Source organism: Pongo abelii, chromosome 13, assembly GCF_028885655.2.
Source record: "Pongo abelii isolate AG06213 chromosome 13, NHGRI_mPonAbe1-v2.0_pri, whole genome shotgun sequence".
Taxonomy (NCBI): domain Eukaryota; kingdom Metazoa; phylum Chordata; class Mammalia; order Primates; family Hominidae; genus Pongo; species Pongo abelii.
The window spans coordinates 84,153,002-84,175,610 of NC_071998.2; the positions used below are offsets into that span (position 1 = coordinate 84,153,002).

At 55.1% G+C, this 22,609-nt stretch overlaps 1 protein-coding gene across 25 annotated transcripts in view; it reads left to right on the forward strand.

The window, feature by feature from the left end:
• The window catches only part of WNK2 (WNK lysine deficient protein kinase 2), a 141,778-nt gene that overhangs the window by 55,948 nt on the left and 63,221 nt on the right, over positions 1-22,609 (forward strand). For all 25 annotated transcript variants that reach the window (XM_024252714.3, XM_054520235.2, XM_054520241.2 and 22 more), the window contains exons 7-13: positions 152-371; positions 7,947-8,238; positions 13,369-13,568; positions 16,771-16,926; positions 17,424-17,615; positions 19,421-20,086; positions 22,288-22,581. In XM_024252714.3, the coding sequence (XP_024108482.3) occupies positions 152-371; positions 7,947-8,238; positions 13,369-13,568; positions 16,771-16,926; positions 17,424-17,615; positions 19,421-20,086; positions 22,288-22,581 (2,020 nt within the window). The remainder of the gene's footprint in view (positions 1-151; positions 372-7,946; positions 8,239-13,368; positions 13,569-16,770; positions 16,927-17,423; positions 17,616-19,420; positions 20,087-22,287; positions 22,582-22,609) is intronic.

A 22,609-nucleotide genomic window follows, 5' to 3' on the forward strand; every position in this document is an offset into this window, starting at 1 on the left:
TTTTCTTTACCCCTGGGAGTGCTGAGACATGAGGCCTGGCCTCAGGCTCCTGCAGGTGTGCCTGTCCTTGTCCTGGTGCGCGTGGCCACAGGAGCCTGGGCATGGAGGCCCTGGCGCCTGTGCCCCTGCCTGTCAGCTGCTCTCCCTCCAGGTACGAGATCAAAGACCTGCTGAGCCACGCCTTCTTCGCAGAGGACACGGGCGTGAGGGTGGAGCTCGCAGAGGAGGACCACGGCAGGAAGTCCACCATCGCCCTGAGGCTCTGGGTGGAAGACCCCAAGAAACTGAAGGGAAAGCCCAAGGACAATGGAGCCATAGAGTTCACCTTCGACCTGGAGAAGGAGACGCCGGATGAAGTGGCCCAAGAGATGGTAAGCAGGACTCAGATGGGGTGTGGTGGGTGCAGGTGTTGGCAGCTCACGGCTTCCAAGGATGAGAACAAAAGTGGGCTGAGGGGGCTTGCTCCGGAGAGGACTGCAAGGCCAGTGTGTGCGGCGGTGCCATCCAGGCAGGTGTGGGCAGCTGAGGTCTCACAGCCTGGCCACATCTGCCTAGGGTCTGCACAGGGGTAGCCTAAGTGGGAGTCCCCTCAAAAACACAGCACCCAGGGGATTAGCAGCTCCGAGCCGGTGCAGTGCGGGAATTCAGGGTGGGTGTGCAGAGAGCAACCCAGGACCTCTGACTTGTCAGAAAGGCCTCGCTTGCTTTGCTGGACTCTTGCTGACTTTGTGTCAGTGTGGTGGCGTTGGGTTTGGGATCTTTGCCTTTCCTTTTGTTTGGGAGCACTGTTATATTGGGTTTCTGGGACCTGGGACTTTTCTACCTAGAAAGGCGGGTCGGGGGTACCTTTCCGCCTCTTCTCTTCCTCCTGCTCCTCTCATCATCTTCAGCTCTGTGGTTGAGGATTGGGTTGGGGCTGGCAGCAGAAGTGCCCCTTTGTGCTGGGGTGTCATCGGGGCCTCATTGGAGGGGCGCTGAGCCGGCTGGAATGAGAGGCAGAAGAGACAGGGCCACAGGCACAGGCAGAAAGGAGTGGGAGTGGTCCAGGCGCAGTGGTGGGAGGAGAGGCCACGCTGACGGTGCCAGGGGGTCAGCGATGGAATGGGAATGGTGTGGGATGTGGGGACAGGTGCAGCAGGTGGGACAGATCTAGATTATTCTGATGTGATTCTCAGGTCTGTGCCATCCAGTAAAATCGCCACTGCCCACATGTGCTATTAAAATATAAATTAATTAAAATTTAAAATCCACTTTCTCAGTCCCACTGGCCACATTTCAAGTGCTCGGTGCCAAGTGTGGTTAGTGGTTCTTGTCTTGAACAATGCAGGACGTTTCTGGCCTGGAATGTTCTGTGGGGCACTGCTGCCCTGGGCCGGGGGCTGTTAGAAGTTCTTGGACAAGCAGACTTTGGTCACACCCCTGCAGGGATAGGGCATGTTTGCTGGGCATTGGGCAGTGGACGCCAGAGAGGGACAGTGGTGGGAACCTGGCCTGGGAGGGCCCCAGGGCCAACACTGCCGCCTGAGAACCCTAGTGCAGGGCCTAGAGACAGACAGAGACGTCTTTGTTGTTGGTTACAAAACATGAACAAATGTTGACATTAAGTCAGACAACTTGATACGAAGGACAGGAATGTCTGCACCGGAACAGGTGAAAACAAAGTCACAAAGGGGAAGACCAGTGGGAACGAGAGGCTAGGAAGAGGGCAGTTAGTATTGCATGGTAAGAAAGTTGCGCATTTGCAGTGAACACCCAAGCAGAAATAAATCCCGTGTGCTCATGATGGAGAGCCCTCGGCTCGTGTGTCCTGACCATAAAGGTGCTCGCTGTTTTTTCTTTCTTTTGAATAAGCTTTTTACTGAATACATCACATCTGTTGAAAATGTCCATCAATCACCAGTTCCAGGCTGATGATTCTTCCCAAGCTTCACTTCTCCAGGCCGGGCTGGGTCTCAGTAAAGAGAAGTGGATCACACCTGGATGGGGGTTGCAGAGAGGTGGGAGGGGCAGCTGCTCTGGAAGGTTCCTGCGGAGGTCTGACTTGGGTGTGGAAACTGAGGCTTGGTGATACCATGGAAGGTGCCTGGGCCCTCAGAGCCAGGAACGCTGGGGTGCAGTGAGCTGTGTGTTTGTCACAGACTCTGCTCCTCCTGGCAGCTCCTTGTCCATGGGGGCACTGGTATGTGGTACATGAGGGATTCAGTGGGCCACATGGTGTAGGTTATGCCGTGAGGTCAGTGCAGGGAGCAGCAGTCTCTCAGCTGGACTTCCTGCAGCCGTGACCCCTGAGGAAGGAAGCAGGTGGAACTGGGCTGCTCCTGGGGCTGGCTGTGGCTGAGGGCTTTGGGCTACTTGAGCTAAGGTCCTGCTGGGGTCTTGGCATGCTTCCTGCTGCTCCTAGCCTCACCACAGCTGTAGGATGGGGTGCTCCTGGTGTGGACCTGAGTGCAGAGCCTCAGTGACTGGGACTTGGACTGGAAGAGACACCTCCTCAGGCTGCCAGTGCCTCGGGCCAGGGCTCTGCCTTCCCCTGCACAGTGGCCCATGTCCTGGGCTGTGATAGCACAGTAAGGATGGCTACAGCTTCCACTGTGGGGTGGCGCCCAGGCTGGCTTCTCTGTGGGGCTCCTGCAAGCTGGCTGCACTATCACCCCAGATGCTGCAAAGTGGCCACCTGTGTCCCCACCTGGCCTATTCTCATCTGGCTTGTCTCTGGTCACATCCCTGACCCAGACACAGAAGCCTCTGCTATGAGCAGATCTAATGGGGTCGACGAGCTCTGTGCTTCCTGGAGGATCTTTCATGGCTCTCCATGACCATGTGGTGCACAGAGGTACATTTTTTCAAATTGAATTGCTACAAGTTTGCTGTGAATTACATTCGGATAATTACCAGCACATCTGTCCTGTGACTTCAGGTGCACCATTTCTCTGCTGATGTAATACAGCTGTCCGTTCACACATCCATTGCAAATAGCAAGTGCCGAGTGAGATGCTGCACAGGCTATGTACAGCGTGTAAGCTGAGGATTGGGATGGTGACTGCAGGCCAAGAACATCTTTCTGGAGGCACCTGGCTGGCCGCTCAGTGGGATGGCTGAGGTTTTGAGAGGACAGAAGGTGGCCTCGAGGGAGGATGAGGATGACTTGTGGGAGTCTCATGCACAAATGAGGATGAGGAAGGTCCTGGGGCAGCTGTGCTGGCTCTGACCTTGCAGGGAGTTACCTCTGTCCTAGTGCTGAGGTCTGGGCCAAGGACAAGGATAGGAGGACATTTGGATGACCTGGTTTTGATGTGGTGACAGCCTCAGGAAGGGTAGGAGAATGAGGCGCTGTTGTTCCTTCCATGAATGTGGTTATGCTTGGTCAGTGCTGGGGGGACAGGATACGAGGGACCGGGGAGCTGTGTCAGGAGGCCAAGTGCTACAGCAACGGCTGAGCGGCAGAGGGGACATCAGAGTCCACTCAGCACTGATTCCAACATGGGTGGTGCAGCCTGGGGAGGGGCCTAGGATTCTACAAGAGCAGTGTTGCTGCCTCTACCGGACCTCGTGGCCTCCTGGCCTGTCTTGGGTTCTGTCCTAAGGTGGCAAAGCCCAGAACCTGCGCTGGGCCTTGTCTAGCTGCTCCCGAGACAGGCAAGCGGGAGGAACCTCCCAAGACTGCGACTCCTCCCTGCTTTTCATCCACATGGAGACTCGGCCTCCCTGCCCCCGCCCTCCTGCAGGGTCGTTGTGGATGCAGCTGTCCCTTCAACCTACAGCCTCCTGCGCCCGTCACCACACAAGTCCCCATCCCTGGCAGTTGGCTGAACTCTGCGGCTGTGTTCCTGCATCAGTTCACAGCAGAGGCCCCTTGGCCCGAGCACCTTCACCCTCGCTTCTGCATCTTTTACATTTTTTTCATTGTGAGACACATCGCCCGTGAAATAGAGCATCCAAGAAGAAGGGACATGACCTGTGCTCAGCTAAAGCACAACAATAGACAGCACCCGCCCCACTCTGCTGAGAACAGGGAAGGCAGGACCTCAAGAGTCGCCTGACAGCAGCTGGAAGCAACATGCTCCTACCTTGGGGCTCACTCCCCGGGAACAGCTTGTGTGCACCGACAGGTTGACACTGGGTCCCTATGGGGCCTTTCCAGGTTCTAACCTCACACTCCTCCTTCCCACCGATTTCAGACACCAGAGTCCATCACTGGCCTCCCTGGGATCCTGACACCAGCCCTGCCATGGACCCTAGATTGGAGGGGCATTGCCGTGATGCAGTGAAAACAGCTTGATGTTGGTGTATCTGCTGAGGCTAGAGAGACACTAGCACCTGGCTCTGAGGCTGCTCTTGTTCCTAAAATCTGAGATTAGGCCAGGTGCAGTCACTCACACCTGTCATCCGAGCACTTTGGGAGGCCAAGGCAGGAGGATTGCTTGAGCTTAGGAGGCCTTTGCTGTGAGCCGTATCCCGCTGCATGATTTCCAGCCTGGGCGGCAGCGCGAGACCCTGTCTCAAACAAAAGTCCCTGAGATTAGCAGGTGTTAGGTCTTAGAGATGTTCTGGAATCCAGATGAGACTTCCTTCTGGAAGGACCCCGAGGGTGGGAGAGAATGCAGATGGGGCAGAGCTCTCCTTCCCCTGAAGTCACCTCTTAGCAAGTTCCACTCGGCGGATGGAAGGGGCCAGATGGAGCTCCCCAGAGAGAGACAGAGGAAATAGCGGGCTCTGTGGGGCCTGGGCCAGCTTTGATCTGGAAGGGACTCTGGGAGTCGACCCCCAAGGGGATTCCCAGCCAGCCCTCCCCTCCACCTTCATACTCTCCCGATAATGTGATGCGCCTGTGTGGCACTCACCATGGCTAAATGTTTTCCTGTTTGGGAAAAAAAAAATAGAAGAAACACTTTAGAGAGGAAGGCTGGGGGTGATGATGAAGACAGAGTCTCAAGGGAAAATGGGCTGCGGGCTGTGGCGCCAGTAGCAAATAGTAATGGCAGCAGGAGGACGTGGCCTTGGCAGTCTCTGGTCACGTATCTGGGCCGAGGTGGGCAAGAGTGGGGCCACGCCCTGGATATGACCCCGAGGCTACGTGGAGCCTTAGGAATGGCCTCACCCACATGCTCACTAGGAGCAGAGGCCTGGGCCAAGCAGGTCTGGCTGGCTGTGCATACCTGCCCCTGGGTGCCAGTGACAGGGACACCTGCCTCGGCCTCCCCGTGAGACCCTCCAGGGTTGGAGCCCGTTCTCTGAGGCTCCCTAGAAAAAAGTCCGTTCTGGACTCTGAGCCAGAAGGTAACCTGGTGCCTGGTTTCTCCTCCTTCCCAGCTGGGCTGCCCTGCTGCTGAGTGGCTTTGGGGCTGGTTTGGGGCCAGCGGCGACCCTGAGTGTAGACAGGTCCCACTGACTGAGCTGTGAGCTTCTGTCCCACCTCACTGGTCCCCCCTCCCGCACCCCACTCATGGCTCTTCTGAATCAGGGGAGACTGACCAGGGCTGTTTCTGTTAGGGAACATCATTCTGTGGAAAAAAATTGTCTTTTGAAACAAAGATTTTTGAATAATCACAAACTTACTGAAAAATTGCAAGGACACTACAAAGAACCATTTATTTTCCACGAACCATTTGAGACTAAGTGGCTGACCTGATTCCCCTGAAGCCCTGAATACTTTCATGTCTGCTTCCTGAAACTAGGGCACTTTCTTGCCTCCGGAAGTACCGTCAAGCCTCAGGCCCATCCTCCTATCCTCGGGCCACACACGTCCCCAGTTGTCCCAGTGACACCATCACAAGGCCTCTGGGCCCCTTTCCTCACCTGACTTCCATGTCCTGTCCCTCGGGACGGGCTCAGGTGTCCCTCTGGGTGGGTCACAGTCAGGTCTTGCATCTCCACGGGAATCTCATGGAAGGGGCTGAGTTTGCATATGTTTCCCAGGGGTGCATGGCTTCACCCGCCAGTTAGGCAGATGTTGGCTCTGAGCTTGGTGCAGGGCGCCTGTGGCTTCTGTAAGTTGAGCTCCTCTCAACTTTCGCAACTGTACGTGTCTCATGGAGAATGTTTGGACACTGTAAGTAGCTTGTTTGTCACCAATCTTCCCACTTATTTCTTTACCTCTCTGTGGCCTCACGGTTTTCTGTTTTACTCAATGGGTCCTGCTCCACAGATGAACTGTCCCATTGCTGCCTAGTGAGTCACTTGAAACGCCCTGGCCCCAGCCTTAGAGGTCAGGGATCAGGTGCCTTGGCTCAGGGCCCTAGTGAGATGGGATCAGGTGTTGGCCTGGGCTGCAGTCTCAGACCCTGCCTCAGAACTCAGTTCCCTGCCAGGAGGGCCTCTGCATAGGGTCATTTGTGACATGGCTTCCCCTAGAGCAGATGATCCACAGGAAAGGGAGGCAAAGAGACTGGGTGAGGAGCCACAGAGGAGAAACAGAGGGAGGCAGAGATGGAGATAGAGAGGCCACACCTACCCGCCACCCCCCACCTGATACCAGCAGTGACACCTCACCCCTCCTGCCACCCCCATACGCAAAATGCATGTTGGAGTCTGTGGACATGTCTTTCAAACCATCATTGTGTCACTGTTCATTTTGATGCTCAAAATGCCCCAGATTTGCCAGCGGGAGGCCCTCAGCACTGGCTCCCATGCCGTTTTGCACGTTCCTGTCACTCTGAGCACGTCCTCACTGTCAAGCTCATCTTGTCCTTCTCCTGCCCAGCCTTGAGCTGCTGCCTCTTAGAGCCACGCTGCATTCCTGTCCTGGCCGAGCTCTACGTGCTCCTTGCCGTGGGTGTTGTTGCTCCCAGGCCCTCCTGGTAAACTCAGTTCACAAGTACACATGTGTCTGTGCATTTACACCACGAAGGTGTCGCGAGCCTGCCTGTGCAGTCTGTCTGTGTTTATTCATGTCTGTTGTGCGCTTCATACCAACAGCTCCAGTTCCCACCCAGCAAAAAGGTTCCTGTTGAAAATTTCTGCCTCTCCACACCTGAGGAGCCTGGCGTCCACTATCCCTAATATATTTTCTTGTTTGGTCACTTTTGCGGGGTCGCCGGCCTCCATTGGTGCTGTCACCACCTCCCCTCCCCGATAGCTGTGACTCCGTCTGTGCCTGGCACTGCCCCGAAGCCAGGATGCCCTCCTGCACGGGCACCTCCACCCTACTGCAGAGGCCTGGCTGGTCCAGCCTGACCTAGCACCTTTAGGACTGAGGTGCTCAGGAAGGGAGGGGAAGTGTGGGTGGATCTGGAATCTTTGTTCTCCCATGTTTTCATGTATTTGTGGTCACTACAACTGCAGCCTAGCAAGAGCAGCCCCTTCAAAAGGGATCTCTTTCATCAGAAGAAAGAAGGTAGTTCCATGAATATTCTTGGCGAGCTCATGATGTTTCCTGGAGACCTTGGGGCTCTCTTACAAATGCTCTCAAGGCTGTGCTTGGTAAATCAGTTTTAAAATTTGTCAGGCATCAGTGCATACCTTACTGGTCCCTAATTACAAAACGCATGTCCTTCCTCCATTCGCAACTCGGGTGTGGCCCCGTTCCCCATCTTTGGGCAGCCCCAGACTCAGAGACGTTTCAGGAAAATGCTAGCTCCAAAGCTCATTGTCACCACTTCTGAGCATGGAGACAATCAGGAGCCCCTTCCCGTCTGCCACCAGCCCCAGGGGCGCCGGGAGCTCAGGGAGCCCTCGGGTCCGGTCGAGGAGCTGGTCTGCTTTGCTCTTGCTGTGGACTCTGCGGGAGGCAGGTCAGGCCTGCGTGGCAGTGGTCTTTTTTTGCCTTGCCTGGCAAACCCTTGCTATGCTATCTCTGAGCTGTCCCCGAGGATTTTACACTCAGTGGCAGTGGGATGGCGAGCGTGTCCTGCATGGATGAGCCAGTGACGGGAAAGCACTTTAGGTAAGGGGTGTGGGCTGGCGAGGGCTGATCCCCAGCGATGCTGACAACATGACTGCCTTTACAGATTGAGTCTGGATTCTTCCACGAGAGTGACGTCAAGATCGTGGCCAAGTCCATCCGTGACCGCGTGGCTTTGATCCAGTGGCGGCGGGAGAGGATCTGGCCCGCGCTGCAGCCCAAGGAGCAGCAGGATGTGGGCAGCCCGGACAAGGCCAGGGGTCCGCCAGTGCCCCTGCAGGTCCAGGTGACCTATCATGCACAGGCTGGGCAGCCCGGGCCGCCAGAGCCCGAGGAGCCGGAGGCCGACCAGCACCTCCTGCCACCTACATTGCCGACCAGCGCCACCTCCCTGGCCTGTGAGTGCTCAGGGGTGGGGTGGCCATGGGCGCCCCTCCCACCTACCCTGCAAAAACCAGCTATTGGGCAAAGAAAAATGAAGTCCTCTCCCTTTATTGGAATGCTTTGTGAGGAAGGGGTCAGCATAGCATCCCCTCGGAGGAGACATCGTGTAGCTCTGAGCTGTCCTCACACAGTGTGGGTGATTGCTTTAGCTGTAGGTAGCTTCCGGGAGTCCTGGCTGGGCGCCTATGCCCCATGACAGGCTCGCCTTCTGCCAGCACCCTTGGTGCCAGGGCATGTCATGAACTTCATAAGAGAGCAACTTCCAGGGTGGTGGGGCCAGCAGACCCAAGCACTGGGATGTGCAGGGCCTGATTCTGTGACCAGCCTGGGCCCTGTCCCCCCAGCCCACCATGCAGGGTGTGGACCCTAGGTATGGGTGAGTCTTGTTTCAGGGAAGGGATTGGGGCTTTCTCAACATTTCCCGGTGATCTGTAACCAGGAGATTAAGGCTCAATGAAGTTCATGTTCTCAGGACAGATGGGGACAAATGGGCCCTGAGTCAGCAGGGTCTGGTGGAGCCAGTTCTGTCCCACTCTCTGCTATGGATCTGTGGACTTGGGGCAGGTTCCTTAACCTGTCTGAGAATGACAGTTCTGGCCCCTTGGGGGGAATGCGAAGGCCAGGTGAGGTGGTGGCAGTGGCTACTTGGTGGGACATCTGTCCTAGGAACAGAGTGTGCTGCTTGCTGGCTTGGCTTGTGGTGTTGCCGTGGGGACCTCCCATCCCCCGTAGTATCTCCCTTCTAAGGCAGAACCTTTGGGACCTTTTGTACATTTTCAGTAGGGTGTTACTGATGAATTGGCTGGAATCACTTTGGATCAGGCTTCATCTAAGACCATTTAGGGAAAACCTAGTATCTTCTGCACATACAGGCAGAAAAGTTCCTGCCTGTGCCCTCAACATCCTAAGAATTCAGCAGTGAGCTGAGGACTGAGGAACATGGCATTGTTCATTCTGTGAATGTGCATGGGATAGAATGACAGAGCCAAGGGACCTGCCCGGGCCAATATTTCAGATCATTCATGTGCAAAGACTGAAATAGTCTGTTTAATTTATTTAATATACACATCCTTCATTTATCATTGAAATGGCTAGTTCTTCAAAGTAGGCTATTTAAATTCAAACAAGCAGTCATCATGTCGAGATGGTTTGCCTACTATTTATGTCACTCGAACCTGCGCAGGTTTGCTTTGGAGAATAAAATTGGTACATTATTGCTCCATTTTCTGATACATCTAAAAAATTAAAGAGCACAGACTTTTTTTGTAAGAAGAAATTCTTCACATCTGACACAGCACTACGCACTTTTAAATCGTAATTGTGGGTTAAACAATTTCTAGGATGGGAGTTTAAAAATCTCCTTTTTTCAAACTTTGAAAAGACATAGTTTGAGGATATTTCTATATGTTTAGCTTGTGGTCAGATAGTATAATTCAGGTTTGATCCACTGTGGGAAAATCAGATGGAGACATTGACTGACTGATGATTGCAATTCAGGTGTGGGTGTTCTCTGCAGACAGGCCCACTTCCAGACCGACTGAGAAGGATTCTGTGTGCTTTGTGCAGAGGCCATGGCCACGCTTCTCAAAAACACTTTTTTTGTTTTTTTTTTTTTGAGACGGAGTCTTGCTCTGTTGCCCAGGCTGGAGTGCAGTGGCGCGATCTCAGCTCACTGCAAGCTCCGCCTACCGGGTTCATGCCATTCTCCTGCCTCAGCCCTCTGAGTAGCTGGGATTACAGGCACCTGCTACCACGCCCAGCTAATTTTTTTGTATTTTTAGTAGAGACAGGGTTTCACCATGTTAGCCAGGATGGTCTCAATCTCCTGACCTCGTGATCCACCCGCCTCAGCCTCTGAAAGTGCTGGGATTACAGGTGTGAGCCACCGCAACCGGCCCCTCAAAAACACTTTTACTTGTTCGTTGCGGTTTCTTTAAACTAGGTAATATAGCCACATGGTGTAAAATTCAAAAAGGCCAGGAGGTAGCAAATCACTTCATTGTCCTTCCTAGAGGCAACAGATGCTACCAATATTTTTTTTTTTTTTTTTTTTTTTTAAAGACAGAATCTCTCTCTGTCTCCAGGCTGGAGTGCACTGGTGCGATGTTGGCTCCCTGCAACTTCTGCCTTCCGGGTTCAAGTGATTCTTCTGCTTCAGCCTCCTGAGTAGTTGGGACTATAGGCATGTGCCACCACGCCCAGCTAATTTTTGTATTTTTAATACAAAATTTTGTATTTTAATACAAAAATAATACAAAACAATAATAAAACACGTAGCCTACCACACACATAGAACACCCATAGGCACACATAGAACACACACACAAATACATAGGCACATCTACACATGCACATACACGTGGCTACCACATGTGAACACCAGCACACAGACATGCATGCCCCACGTGTGTACACATGCACGCCCAGCCTGCATGCAAATGGACACGCATGTACACATGTACACATGTGAACACCCCACAAATGTGAACACATTTGCATGCACACATACATGCACACATGTCTGCACTCATACATGCACACATGTCTGCACTCATACATGAATATGCACATGCATACATGTACACCCTTATCCCCTTCTGTTTCATAATGGATAGCACCCTGCATAGCCTTCTGCACCTTGCTCTGGGATGTGCTGGGTAAGAGCAGGAACCCCATAATCCAAGAAGAACCTGGTCTGTGTAACAAGATTGGCAAACAGACACACATTATTGTATTGGAAGATGCAACAGTATGTCAGTTTTTACAGTTTTCCCTTGTTGTGTTTTCTTAAACTGCCCACCAAGTGTCCTGACCAAGTGGGGGCTTCCTTGGTGACTCCATTTAAGCAGCTGGTGACTGTAGTAGCACATTTGCCAATAGTTTCAAAAATGTCTTCTAAAATGTTTGTGTAATTAATGAACTCATTCACTTTTTTTTTTTTTTGAGACGGAGTCTCGCTCTGTCACCCAGCCTGGAGTGTAGTGGCACAATCTCGGCTCACTGCAACCTCTGCCTCCCGGGTTCAAGTGATTCTTCTGCATCAGCCTCCCTAGTAGCTGGGATTACAGGCATGTGCCACTATGCCTGGCTAATTTTTGTATTTTTAGTAGAGACAGGGTTTTGCCCTGCTGACCAGGTTGGTCTTGAACTCCTGACCTCAAGTTATCTGCCCGCCTCAGCCTCTCAAAGTGCTGGGATTACAGGCATGAGCCACTGTGCCCAGCCCATATTCACTTTATTTTTAATTTTTTAAAATTTTTTAATTTTTTTTTTGAGATGGAGTCTCACTCCGTCGCCCAGGCTGGAGTGCAGTGGCAGGATCTTGGCTTACTGCAACTGCCATCTCCTGGGTTCAAGCTATTCTCCTGCCTCAGCCTCCCGAGTAGCTGGGACTACAGGTGTGTGCCAACATGCCCAGCTGATTTTTTTGTATTTTTAGTAGAGGCGGGGTTTCACTATGTTGGCCAGGCTGGTCTCAAACCCCTGACCTCGTGATCCGCCTGCCTTGGCCTCCCAAAATGCTGGGATTACAGGCATGAGCCACCGTGCCCAGCACATATTCACTTTAAATATGTAAAATGTGGGCTGGGCATGGTGGCTCCTTTTGGGAGTCAAAGGTGGGTGGGTCACTTGAGCCCAGGAGTTCGAGACCAGTTTGGGCAACATGGCAAAACCCCATCTCTACAAAAGATAGAAAAATTAGCCAGGTGTGGTGGTGTATGCCTGTAGTTATAGCTACTCAGGAGGCTGAAGCAGAATTGCTTGAGCCTGGGAGGTCAAGGCTGTAGTGAGCCGTGATCACACCACTGCACTCCAGTCCAGATGACAGTGAGACCTTGTCTCAAAAAAATAAATAAATAAATAAAATGCTACACATATGGTTAGAATTGCTCTGCTTGAAACTTCTCAGGTCTATACACATTCTCCCCTTCCTCCCCGTCCTCCTCTCCCCTCTCTTCTCTAAGTGGATATGACCACTTTAGTGACCACTCGGCTCATTAAAAATCAGAGCTGCCTGTCTGATTGGTTTTGCACAATTAAACCTCAGCATTTCTTATGTCTTCCTAGGTTACAATAGGTTCAATCCATTCCTGGGAAAAGTTACTTTAATGCCAAGCCAACAGGATTTCCCCTTTGTTTAAATTATAAACGGACACAGTATTCTGAAATGCAGCCCCTCGTGAAAATAGCATGACGTTTGTAAGTGGTAAATTCTAAAGTTTCTGTAGCTTTTGGCATCTGGAAGCAGTAAGCCCAAAGTACCATTTCAGACAGGTTTTCATTTTCCCCTCTGCTGGCATGACCCCACAGGCTGAAGATGTTCCCAGGCACACCGTAGTATGAGAAGCCCGTGGGCTCTGGGGTCCTGTCTGTGTCCCCATGAGCAGGCAGGTCTGTTTGGATTTGATGAGGACCAGGCCAGCCTGAGCCATGTGAGGCCTCTGGGGGAGCTCAGGCCATGGGCGCTTGGTGTCACTCCTGCTACCGCATCCATTGCACAGGGAAATAGTGGGTGCATTTCCCTCTCAAGGCCTCTCTGCGGGTGTTGGGGGCACCGTGACCCCATTTTCCAACCAAGTTAGACCTGGTCCCATGACCTCAATCCCCACAGTTTGAGCCCTTTGCCATGGTGTGTGAAGGTGGTCAGAGTGCAGAGACACCCTCCCCTCTTATAAAACACAGGTGATATTTATCTCCACAGTGAAGACATCAGTTTTTTCTTACCTCAGACATTCCTTTGGCCTCCCAAGTCCCTTGTGCCTTTAAGAGCTGGAATGTGTGCTTACTGCCCAGGCCACGGCAGGCTGGTTGTGGGTACCTGCCTTGTGGGAGGATTGGCACGATGTACCCGCCCTGACATCATGCTGGCCAGACATGGGCAGTGTTGGAGTGGGGCACCGTGACAGCATCCCCAGTATGGTTCTGTAGCAGCCAATTGTTTAAACAATATGTGCAGGTTATTTATGTGATCTGGAGAAACAATCAAGCTTTTATTTTGCAGAAGAAAATATGCAGATGAGCCATTGTTTGTTCATGTGGCATTTGGAGATGTCCACTCTAAGTCCTGCTTTTGTCCTCCCCAGCGGACAGCACCTTCGACAGCGGCCAGGGCTCTACCGTGTACTCGGACTCTCAGAGCAGCCAGCAGAGCGTGGTGCTTGGTTCCCTTGCCGATGCAGCACCGCCCCCAGCCCAGTGTGTGTGCAGCCCCCCTGTGAGCGAGGGGCCCATCCTGCCGCAGAGCCTGCCCTCGCTGGGGGCCTACCAGCAGCCCACAGCTGCAGTGAGTCAGAGCGCCACTCCCATCCCCTTCCCCATCCCCACTACCTGGTCTGAGGGCCCTGAGGGCTCTAAATTCTGTGATGGGCTGTCCAGGCTGCACTGCACTGTGGTCAGCATTAAAAGTGGCCTGTGGTCAGTGTCCAGCCACACTTCCCCTGGGGAGACATTCAAAAGCCAGGCCCAGAGGAAAGCCCCATCCTTGCTGCCAGCTGCGGAACTGCTGGCTGAGTAGCCCTGACATTCCCGTAAAGACCTACTAGATAGGAAAGACACCCTATTGGAAAACAGACCCCAGGACACCCAGAGTTTGGGAGGCTATGATAGAGCTGAGTGGTTCCCCCTGGGGAGCGGGCACAGTGGTAATAGTGACAACCCACAGCCACAATCATGATACCCACTGACAGTGCCCTGGGCCTGGAACATTATCCCAGACTGTTCATAGATCACAGAAAAGCATCATTTGTAAGAAGGAAACCTGAGATTCAATCTCGCTGCCCAGCCTCCTGAGGGGCTCCTGGCACTTCTCTCCCAGATATTGTGTAGCAGTTGAAGTCAGAGCTATGAAAATAGGGCGGGGATGAGGGGAGCACTTTCAGGGAGCACGTGTGGCAAAGGAGTGATGGAGCCTCGGGCTGTGATGACGCATGTGGGTTGATTCCCATGGGAAAGACTAAGATGAGTGGGGTCACATTTGGCATTTATTTTTTTATTTTGATTTTAAAAAACACTTTAGAAAGCAAAACAATTGCTCCTCGCAGTCCCAAGTGCCCAGCCACAGAGGGGTTGCCCATGAGCCCCAGGCAGTAGATTGGTACCCTCAGAGCGTAGTTTGTTTATTTATTTGTTTATTTGAGACAGAGTCTTGCTCTGTTGCCCAGGCTGGAGTGCAGTGGTGTGATCTCAGCTCACTGTAACCTCTGCCTCCTGGGTTCAAGCGACTCCTCTGCCTCAGCCTCCTGAGTAGCTGGGATTACAGGCACACGCCACCACGCCCAGCTAATTTTTGTATTTTTAGTAGAGACCATGTTGGCCAGCCTGGTCTCGAACTCCGGACCTCAGGTGATCCTCTTTCCTCAGCCTCCCAAAGTGCTGAGATTACAGGTGTGAGTCACTGCACCCAGCCTCAGAGGGTGGTTTATGGGGTGGGCTGTTTCACCTACTGTGTGAGCCGGGAAGCCCAAGCAGGGACATCACAGGTGCAGCCACTGTGTACTCTGGGCCAAGCTCCTTCTTTCCTAGTGAGCAGCTCCTGCCTGGCGCTTTGGCTATGTTGGTTGTCACTTGCACACTCAGCGCTGTGGCCCGTCTTCTTGATGTCGGCTGAGCGTGGGCACATGGGCTGTTCTGGCCTCCTCTGTCCTGCTGGCTGCCCTGCTGCACCCTTGCATGCGGGACCAGCCTTCCAGGCCTGCTCAGTCGGAAGGGTCCAGAAAGGCCCTTTGGAAAAGCAGTTGAAGCTGTTTGCCAAGTCTGCCTTTGCTGACTGCAGCCCCAGGACTCATTTGCAATTTGCATTTGCAGTTTTCTTCATTTCACAAAATGAAGTGAAATACAATTTTAAACAGCAGAAAGACCTCATTTAAGGAAAGGCGAGGCTGAACGTGGTGGCTCATGCCTGTAATCCTAGCATTTTGGGAGCCGAAGGCAGGAAGATCACTTGAGCCCAAGAGTTCCAGGCCAGCCTCGGCAAAAAAGCAAGACCCTGTCTCTACAACAAATTTAAAAAAAAAGAAAAGGCTACTTGCTTCTCCAGAGTGGTGGTTCTTGGCTTTGAGGATTGGCTGAACTGGGGCTGGACTGGAATGTTCTGCCTGGCTCTCATCCCTCCTCAGCCTAGATTAGGGCTTCCCATGCCATGTGATACCACATGAGGCACTCTTGGCCTGGGCTCCCACTGGGCCAAGTCCCTCTCCTGTGGCCTCGGTGATGCTGCTGGTCTCAGCATCAGCGTAGAAACCAGCACACCTGAGCAGGGACATCACAGGTACAGTCACCTTGGACCAGGGGCCTGAGTCTCAGTCTTCCTACCTAGTGACACAGAGACAACTTACTCAAAAAGGATGAGGCCTGGAAGGAGTCCCCAGGTGTGCTGAGGGCTCTCCCTACCCCTCTGAGCCTTTCCTGGGATGGTTGCCATGGTGATGTGTCTGCAGCACCCAGTGAAGGAGGTGAAACAGCCAAGGAGGAGCAGCCGCCGTGGGGCTGCCAGGCTGCCCTGGAGGCTGTCCGGAGCATGAGGCCACTTGCTCCAGGCTGCCAGGCCCTGCCTGAGCTCCTGGGCTGTGTACAGTGCCGAGAGCTGGTAGACGGATGGTCCGGCCCAGTCAGGCCCATCCTCCACTCCCTGGCTTCAGGTGAATCCAGAAGCCCAGCTCGATCCCAGATACACTTGCTCCAACCACTCACACCATGCTGCTTTTCATAAAGCACTCACCATGAAAGACAAGTGAGGAGGGCAGTTTTGGGCATGCCATCACTCACGTGATCCAGAGAACCTCATGGGAGAGAATGTTCGTGGCAGGGTGGAAGAGCCATGATCCTCTGTAGCCCTGCCTGCTCCTCACATTCTCATTGTTTTGAAATAAATCCTAGACAGCAAGACACTTCCCCTGTAAATGATTCAGCCTCCGGCTCTGCACAATAAGGACTCTTAGAGAACAAAGCCCAATTCCATTATTACATCAACAAATTAACAAATTCGTAGCAATTCCTCAATGGCAGCAAATACCCATTCTGAGAGCTTAGATTTCCCATTCTTTTGTGGTCTGTGTTCACTCTGCCGCTGGAGTGCTCACATGCTGTTCCAGGGCCCATTTCTCTCCATATCGTCTGTGAGTTATGTATAAGTTTTCATCTTACATAGTCACAGTCATATGGACCGTTAGCTTCCCCAGTTTAATGTCCTTGGGAGCCTTTCTCTACAGTTCTGCAAAGCCTCTGTGCTGGCCTTTTTTGTGGTTGTGTAATGTTCTGTGGGGCTGACGTGCCCGGGCACCCCTGGGCTGGGGGCTGTGCTGTTCCTTGCCCTTCACTGTTGTGAATGATGCCAGGGCTCCCTCACTGCTTCTGCTGTCATGTTCCTGGGAAGAGGGACCCTGGTGGGGACCAGGCACAGGGATGACATGAGGCTACCCTGTCCCCACCCAGGAGGGGGCCTGGTGACTGAGAGCTGCTGCTGAGTGTGGCCCTGGTGCTCTCTGCAGCCTGGCTTGCCGGTGGGCTCTGTCCCGGCCCCCGCCTGCCCTCCGCCCCTCCAGCAGCACTTCCCGGATCCGGCCATGAGCTTCGCCCCCGTGCTGCCGCCGCCCAGCGCCCCCGTGCCCACGGGCCCAGGCCAGCCAGCGCCCCCCGGCCAGCAGGTGAGTGTGGCACCTCCTGTGGCCACTGACCCTCCAGGCAGGCAGTCACCTCTGCTGGCCCCTGGGCCCAGGTCTGTGAGCACCTCCCGCAGACCCTTCGCTCAAATCCTCTGTGGTTCCCCCAGGTCTTTGGTGTGCCTGAGGGATGGGAGTGACTCTCGTATGTGCATGTGTATGTGTGTGTGTGTACGTGTGTGTGTGTGTTTGCATGCGTGCATAGTGTTCGCAGTGCCCTGCACATGGAAGGCTCTGCTCACTCAGAACATTTCTGCGAGATCTGCTGTGCCCTGGCTCCAGGCTGGCTGGAGTTTGGTGGTCTGTGTGTCTGAGTGTGTATACATGTGACTCTGCAAGTGTGTGTGTGCAGGCATGTGTGAATGTGAGCGTGTGCGTGTGCATGTGAGGGTGAGGGTTGATATCCTGTCATGTGTAACCAGTGGGGTGCGCTTGTCTGGGCAGATTGGTGGTCTAAGGGGAGCTACCTTCTCTCCCTCTAGCCTCCTCCGCTGGCCCAGCCGACACCCCTGCCGCAGGTCCTGGCCCCACAGCCTGTGGGCCCCCTCCAGCCGGTTCCCCCCCACCTGCCACCGTACCTGGCTCCAGCCTCCCAGGTGGGGGCCCCCGCTCAGCTGAAGCCCCTCCAGATGCCACAGGCGCCCCTGCAGCCGCTTGCTCAAGTCCCTCCGCAGGTACTTCTAAGTTGATGGCTGCCGTCAGTGGTGGCGCACGCTTTGCCAGGCCCTGGCTGGTGCACCAGGACACCCACAGAGGGGGTTGTCTGTGCATGTGACCTGTGACCTGGGGTCGGGCTGGCCAGGGAGTTGGGGCTGGGCTGGGGAGTCCGGGCTGGGCAGCGTGGGCTTTGTGCACAGTCATATGCACCAGGAACGCTCCAGGGACCCACACAACCAGCCACTTGTCCCTTGGTGGCTGGCTTGGCTGCTGTCTCCTGCCCTCCAGCCTCACCTTCTCTACCAACCTGGCAGGCTGCTCTTGGTCCTTCCAGGCCATGACCTCCCTGGGGTCCTTCAGGGAGGGCGGGCAGCCCAGCACCCCATCACCCGGCAGCCTCCCAGCAAGGTGCCCATCTGCCTTCAGCTTACCCATGTGCCCAGGCTCATCCAGGATAGGAAAAGGTTTGTTAGTCCGAGGTCGTGGACAGCAGTCCTTGAGGTGGTTGCTGGGTTGGCACAGAAAGCGGGTAGGTTTGCCTCAGAGGAGCGTTCTTCCTGTGGAGCTCCCCCAGGGCCGTGCAGCATGTGGCTCCTCGGAGTTCCAAAGCCAGCCTGTGGCGTTGCTGACTGCAGGGAAGCCCAGCCAGCAAGGCTCAACTCACACAGCAGAAGTGACTTCTGCTGTCTCTCTCTGGGTACCCTGTCTTTCACTCGAGAGACCCAACTGCATGTAACTGGTGCAGAATGTAGCCCGGGCCAGGGCACCATTGCCCAAGTAAATGGCATGGAGGATTCTAGGTACTCCTGAAGCCTTCGGTGACCCGGACAGGCTGATCAGTGATAAGACTGGAAGTGTGTTTCACTCTAAAGATGGGGCAAGTGAGTGTTCCTGTGATTCACAAGCCCCACCTGGAAGATTCTTTTGTGTTGTCTCACCCTGCTCAGGCCCAGATGTCACCATAGGACGTTAGGCAGCTTCAGGGTCTAGTGAAATCGTTATCTTGCTCGTTCAGACAGACAGGAGTCCATGTGCATTTTTGCTGCCTCTTGATTGCATATGGAGGTGTAGGCCAGGTGACACACACCAGCATGCATGAGAAGGCTGTCAAAGATGGAAGTGCTAAGTCCACGTGGCCGGGTGTCAGCCACCCCCAGGAGGCACATGCATTGCTGAGAAGAGAAGATACAGGCAAGGTTTCGGGAGTTCCTGCTGTGGCAAGGCTGGACAGGATAGGGGTGTCCCCTGAGCCAGCCAGGGTGGCTCAAAGATTTGCTTTCTCTGAGAACCCTCTGAAAAGTCAGGTTTCAACTTGAATTTGTGCATGTTGCATGGGTCAGGCTAAGGTGATTTCAGATGCTCAGGGCCAGTCTGGTGGCTCTGACAGTCCCAGCCATTCCGAATGAAAATGCTCCAGGGCTCTGAAGTCACTCCTCTATGACCCGTGGTCACTGCTCCTGCTGCTCACACTATGTGAGCTGCCCCTGACTCCCTTAGAGCCCCTAGCATGGCTATCGTGAGTGTGGACACAGGGAGGCCTCCCTGCACTGGACCAGGGGTGATCGAGCAGGTCATTCCCAGCCTGCCAACTTTCCTTTTCTGTTTGAAGAGCTTTACATGGTTGAGATTTCTGCATCTGTTGGGTTTATCTTTGGGTTCCCTTCAACAGCAGCTACACAAAGGTGTCTCGGAGGGAAAGGGTCATGCTCTCTTCATCCCGTGTCCCCTTGTCCCCAATGACTGTGGCTGTCCTTGCATGCAAGTGCTGTGGGCAGGGACCCTGGTTGGGGCCCACACTGATACACCCCTGTGTTTCTTTCAGATGCCCCCGATTCCTGTTGTGCCCCCCATCACGCCACTGGCGGGAATCGATGGCCTCCCTCCGGCCCTCCCAGACCTGCCGACTGCGACCGTGCCTCCCGTGCCACCGCCTCAGTATTTCTCTCCAGCCGTGATCTTGCCGAGCCTCGCTGCCCCACTCCCCCCTGCGTCCCCAGTCTTGCCTCTGCAGGCTGTGAAGCTGCCCCACCCCCCTGGGGCGCCCCTGGCCATGCCCTGCCGGACCATTGTGCCAAATGCACCGGCCACCATCCCCCTGCTGGCCGTAGCCCCACCGGGCGTGGCCGCCCTGTCCATTCATTCTGCCATGGCCCAGCTCCCAGCCCAACCTGTGTACCCAGCGGCCTTCCCACAGATGGCACCTACCGACGTCCCTCCTTCCCCCCACCACACGGTGCAGAATATGAGGGCCACCCCTCCGCGGCCGGCACTGCCTCCGCAACCCGCACTGCCCCCACAACCTGTGCTGCCTCCACAACCCACGCTGCCCCCGCAACCCACACGGCCCCCTCAACCCGTGTTGCCCCCTCAACCCATGCTGCCCCCACAACCTGTGCTGACCCCGCAGCCGGCACTGCCTGTGCGCCCTGAGCCCCTCCAGCCCCACCTTGCTGAACAAGCTGCTCCAGCTGCCACACCAGGGAGCCAGGTAATCACCTGCTGGGCAGGTGCTGGGTTCACCCTCCCAGCGTCTGGGGACCCTCAGGACCCAGAGATGCAAAGGAGGACAGAGGCCAGGCGAGGAGGCAGCCCTGCCCGGGGTCGCCCCCTCAGGAAGAGATGTGTGTGAGGCTGAGGGAGGCGGGGGCTGGCGCCAGTGCGAGGCATCTGCGTCTCTTCTGTTTTCCGAATGGGTCAGGAGATGCAGAAGTCCGTGCCTGATAGGTTCTGTGTCCCTCCCTTCCCACGGCTCTGTGGCCCCTGCTCTTGTGGTATCTTTGTACCTGCCCTCACCCAGGCCTGGTCTGGCAGCCTTGGTGTGGCTTGCGTTGGGGCACAGGGCGTCTGTCTGAGGTCCGCCCTTTAAAGAGCACCTTGTCAGGATGAGGCAGGGTGACAACCTCATCTTAGGGAGGGCGAGGAAGCGAGGCCGATAGCGGGGCGGGGGCTGGGGGCAGATGGCACTGCTGGCTGCAAGGGTGGTTATGGTGGGACCCGGGGCCATGTCCTGGTGTCAGGTCAGGTGGATACCTCGTGGCAGCATGCTGGCTGGCTGTGAAGGGGCGCTCTGGAACACAGGATATGTGCGCTGCTGGTGGGAGGCCTTCCCACAGGGATTTACACCCCTACACAGTCCACTCACGTTTTGGGGCTTGCAGACTATTCTGTTCAAACTCGAGTGAGGGGAGAGGGGCTAGTATGGGAGCCTTCCCACCTGGGCACTCTTGCACCTGGGCCTCCTTATCTGGGTTCCATCCTTCCTGGCATTTTCCCACCTGGGCCTCCTTACCTGACCTCCTCCTACCTGGCCTTACCCCAGCTCTGAGCCCTGTCAGCCCTGTAACTGTGGCACAGCCCTGCCTTTTGAGCCTCAGCCTCCGCAGGAAAGCAGCTGTCATGGCCCTAATGTGAAGGGGCCTGAGGTGGAGCATCCCTGGTGCCAGGTGCCCCCCAGCTCCATTAGTGCTGAATCCAGACTGGAGTAAGCTGCCCCACTGTGAGCCGTTCCTCCTGGCCATCACTTCTTGCTGTCTTATCTCCAGAGGGCTTTGTGCATAGAGAAGAAAGGGATGGTACATATTGGATAGCAGGGTGGCGTTTGATTGGACAGTGAATGGGAAGAATCCACTCCTCAGGTCCGTCCTGTGGCCCACCCGAGTAAGCGCTGTTGGTCCCAGCAGGTTTCAGCGGCAGCTCAGAGCCCGCTGGTTTGCAGTCAGGTCTGTTTATCAGAAAGCGGAGGGCCACACCAGGGAGCAGGAGGGGGACCTTGCTGTCTGGGCTTTCCTACCTGAAGAGCCTTTCTGGGCACAGTTAGTGGCTACAGAGGGGTGCCCTGTGACATGTGAGGGTCACTGCCAGATTCAGTGGCTGTCCCTGCTGTTTGGCTGGGGAAGGGTCCAGAAGTCTGTTGATGAGCTGGGCTGGCCACCCCATGGGGTACCCTGAATGCAGCAGCTGGGGTGTCTTGTCTGTCCAGGAGGGAAGTGGCCACCTGCAAGGCTGGGGCTTGGTGTTTCTGACCCCGCCACTGGCTGCCAACAGAGGGTCTCAGGGCCAGCAGGCCCAGTGAATCTTCCAGCCCTGAGAGGTGAGAAGTTCCTCTAAAATTTCAGCCTTCTCAACTCCAAAATGGGGGCAGAAGACAGAGAGTACTTAACTTTCCGATCCATGGTTCCTCCTTCCCCACTTGTCTTACCTTTTACTGCCAAAGAGCTTTTAGAGAGAGACGAGAACAGTGAGAAAGCCAAGCCTAAGCCACAGTGGCTCTCCAGGACCGCGGCAGGTGTCAGTGTGCACTCTGAGGCCCTATGCGCACTCTAACCAGGGGACCAGATGGGGCAGGCTGCCGCAGGCCCCAGTGGTTGGTGGGGGCCTGGCTTTGCTGCTGTGTGTCCTGTTCTCTGACCCTCAACCAAGCTTGGCAGGTTCATAGACGGAGCCCCGTTCCTGGTCTTTCCACACAAATAGACTGTTCCACAGAAAGGGATGTGAGAATGCCCATTCTTGTTTGTTTCTGCTCACTCTATCCGCTAAATGTGCTCTGAGACAGGGACTCCCCTTGGGGAGGGTGTGGTCTGGAGGGGGGTGTTCCCATCTCGGCCTGGGTATTCCCAGACACACCTGGGCACGGCCCCCTCAATGAAGGCAGCGCCGGCCCTGACTTGCACCTTGCCCCTGTGCCCCCAGATTCTGCTTGGCCACCCAGCTCCCTATGCTGTGGATGTCGCTGCTCAGGTCCCCACCGTGCCTGTGCCACCGGCTGCGGTCCTCTCCCCACCTCTGCCGGAAGTGCTGCTGCCTGCCGCCCCTGAGCTCCTGCCTCAGTTCCCCAGCTCCCTGGCCACAGTGTCCGCCTCTGCGCAGAGTGTGCCCACCCAGACTGCAACACTTCTGCCACCAGCAAACCCGCCACTGCCTGGCGGGCCCGGGATCGCCAGCCCTTGCCCAACTGTCCAGCTGACGGTGGAACCAGTCCAAGAGGTGTGTGCCCCTCCCCCCAGCCTGTCCC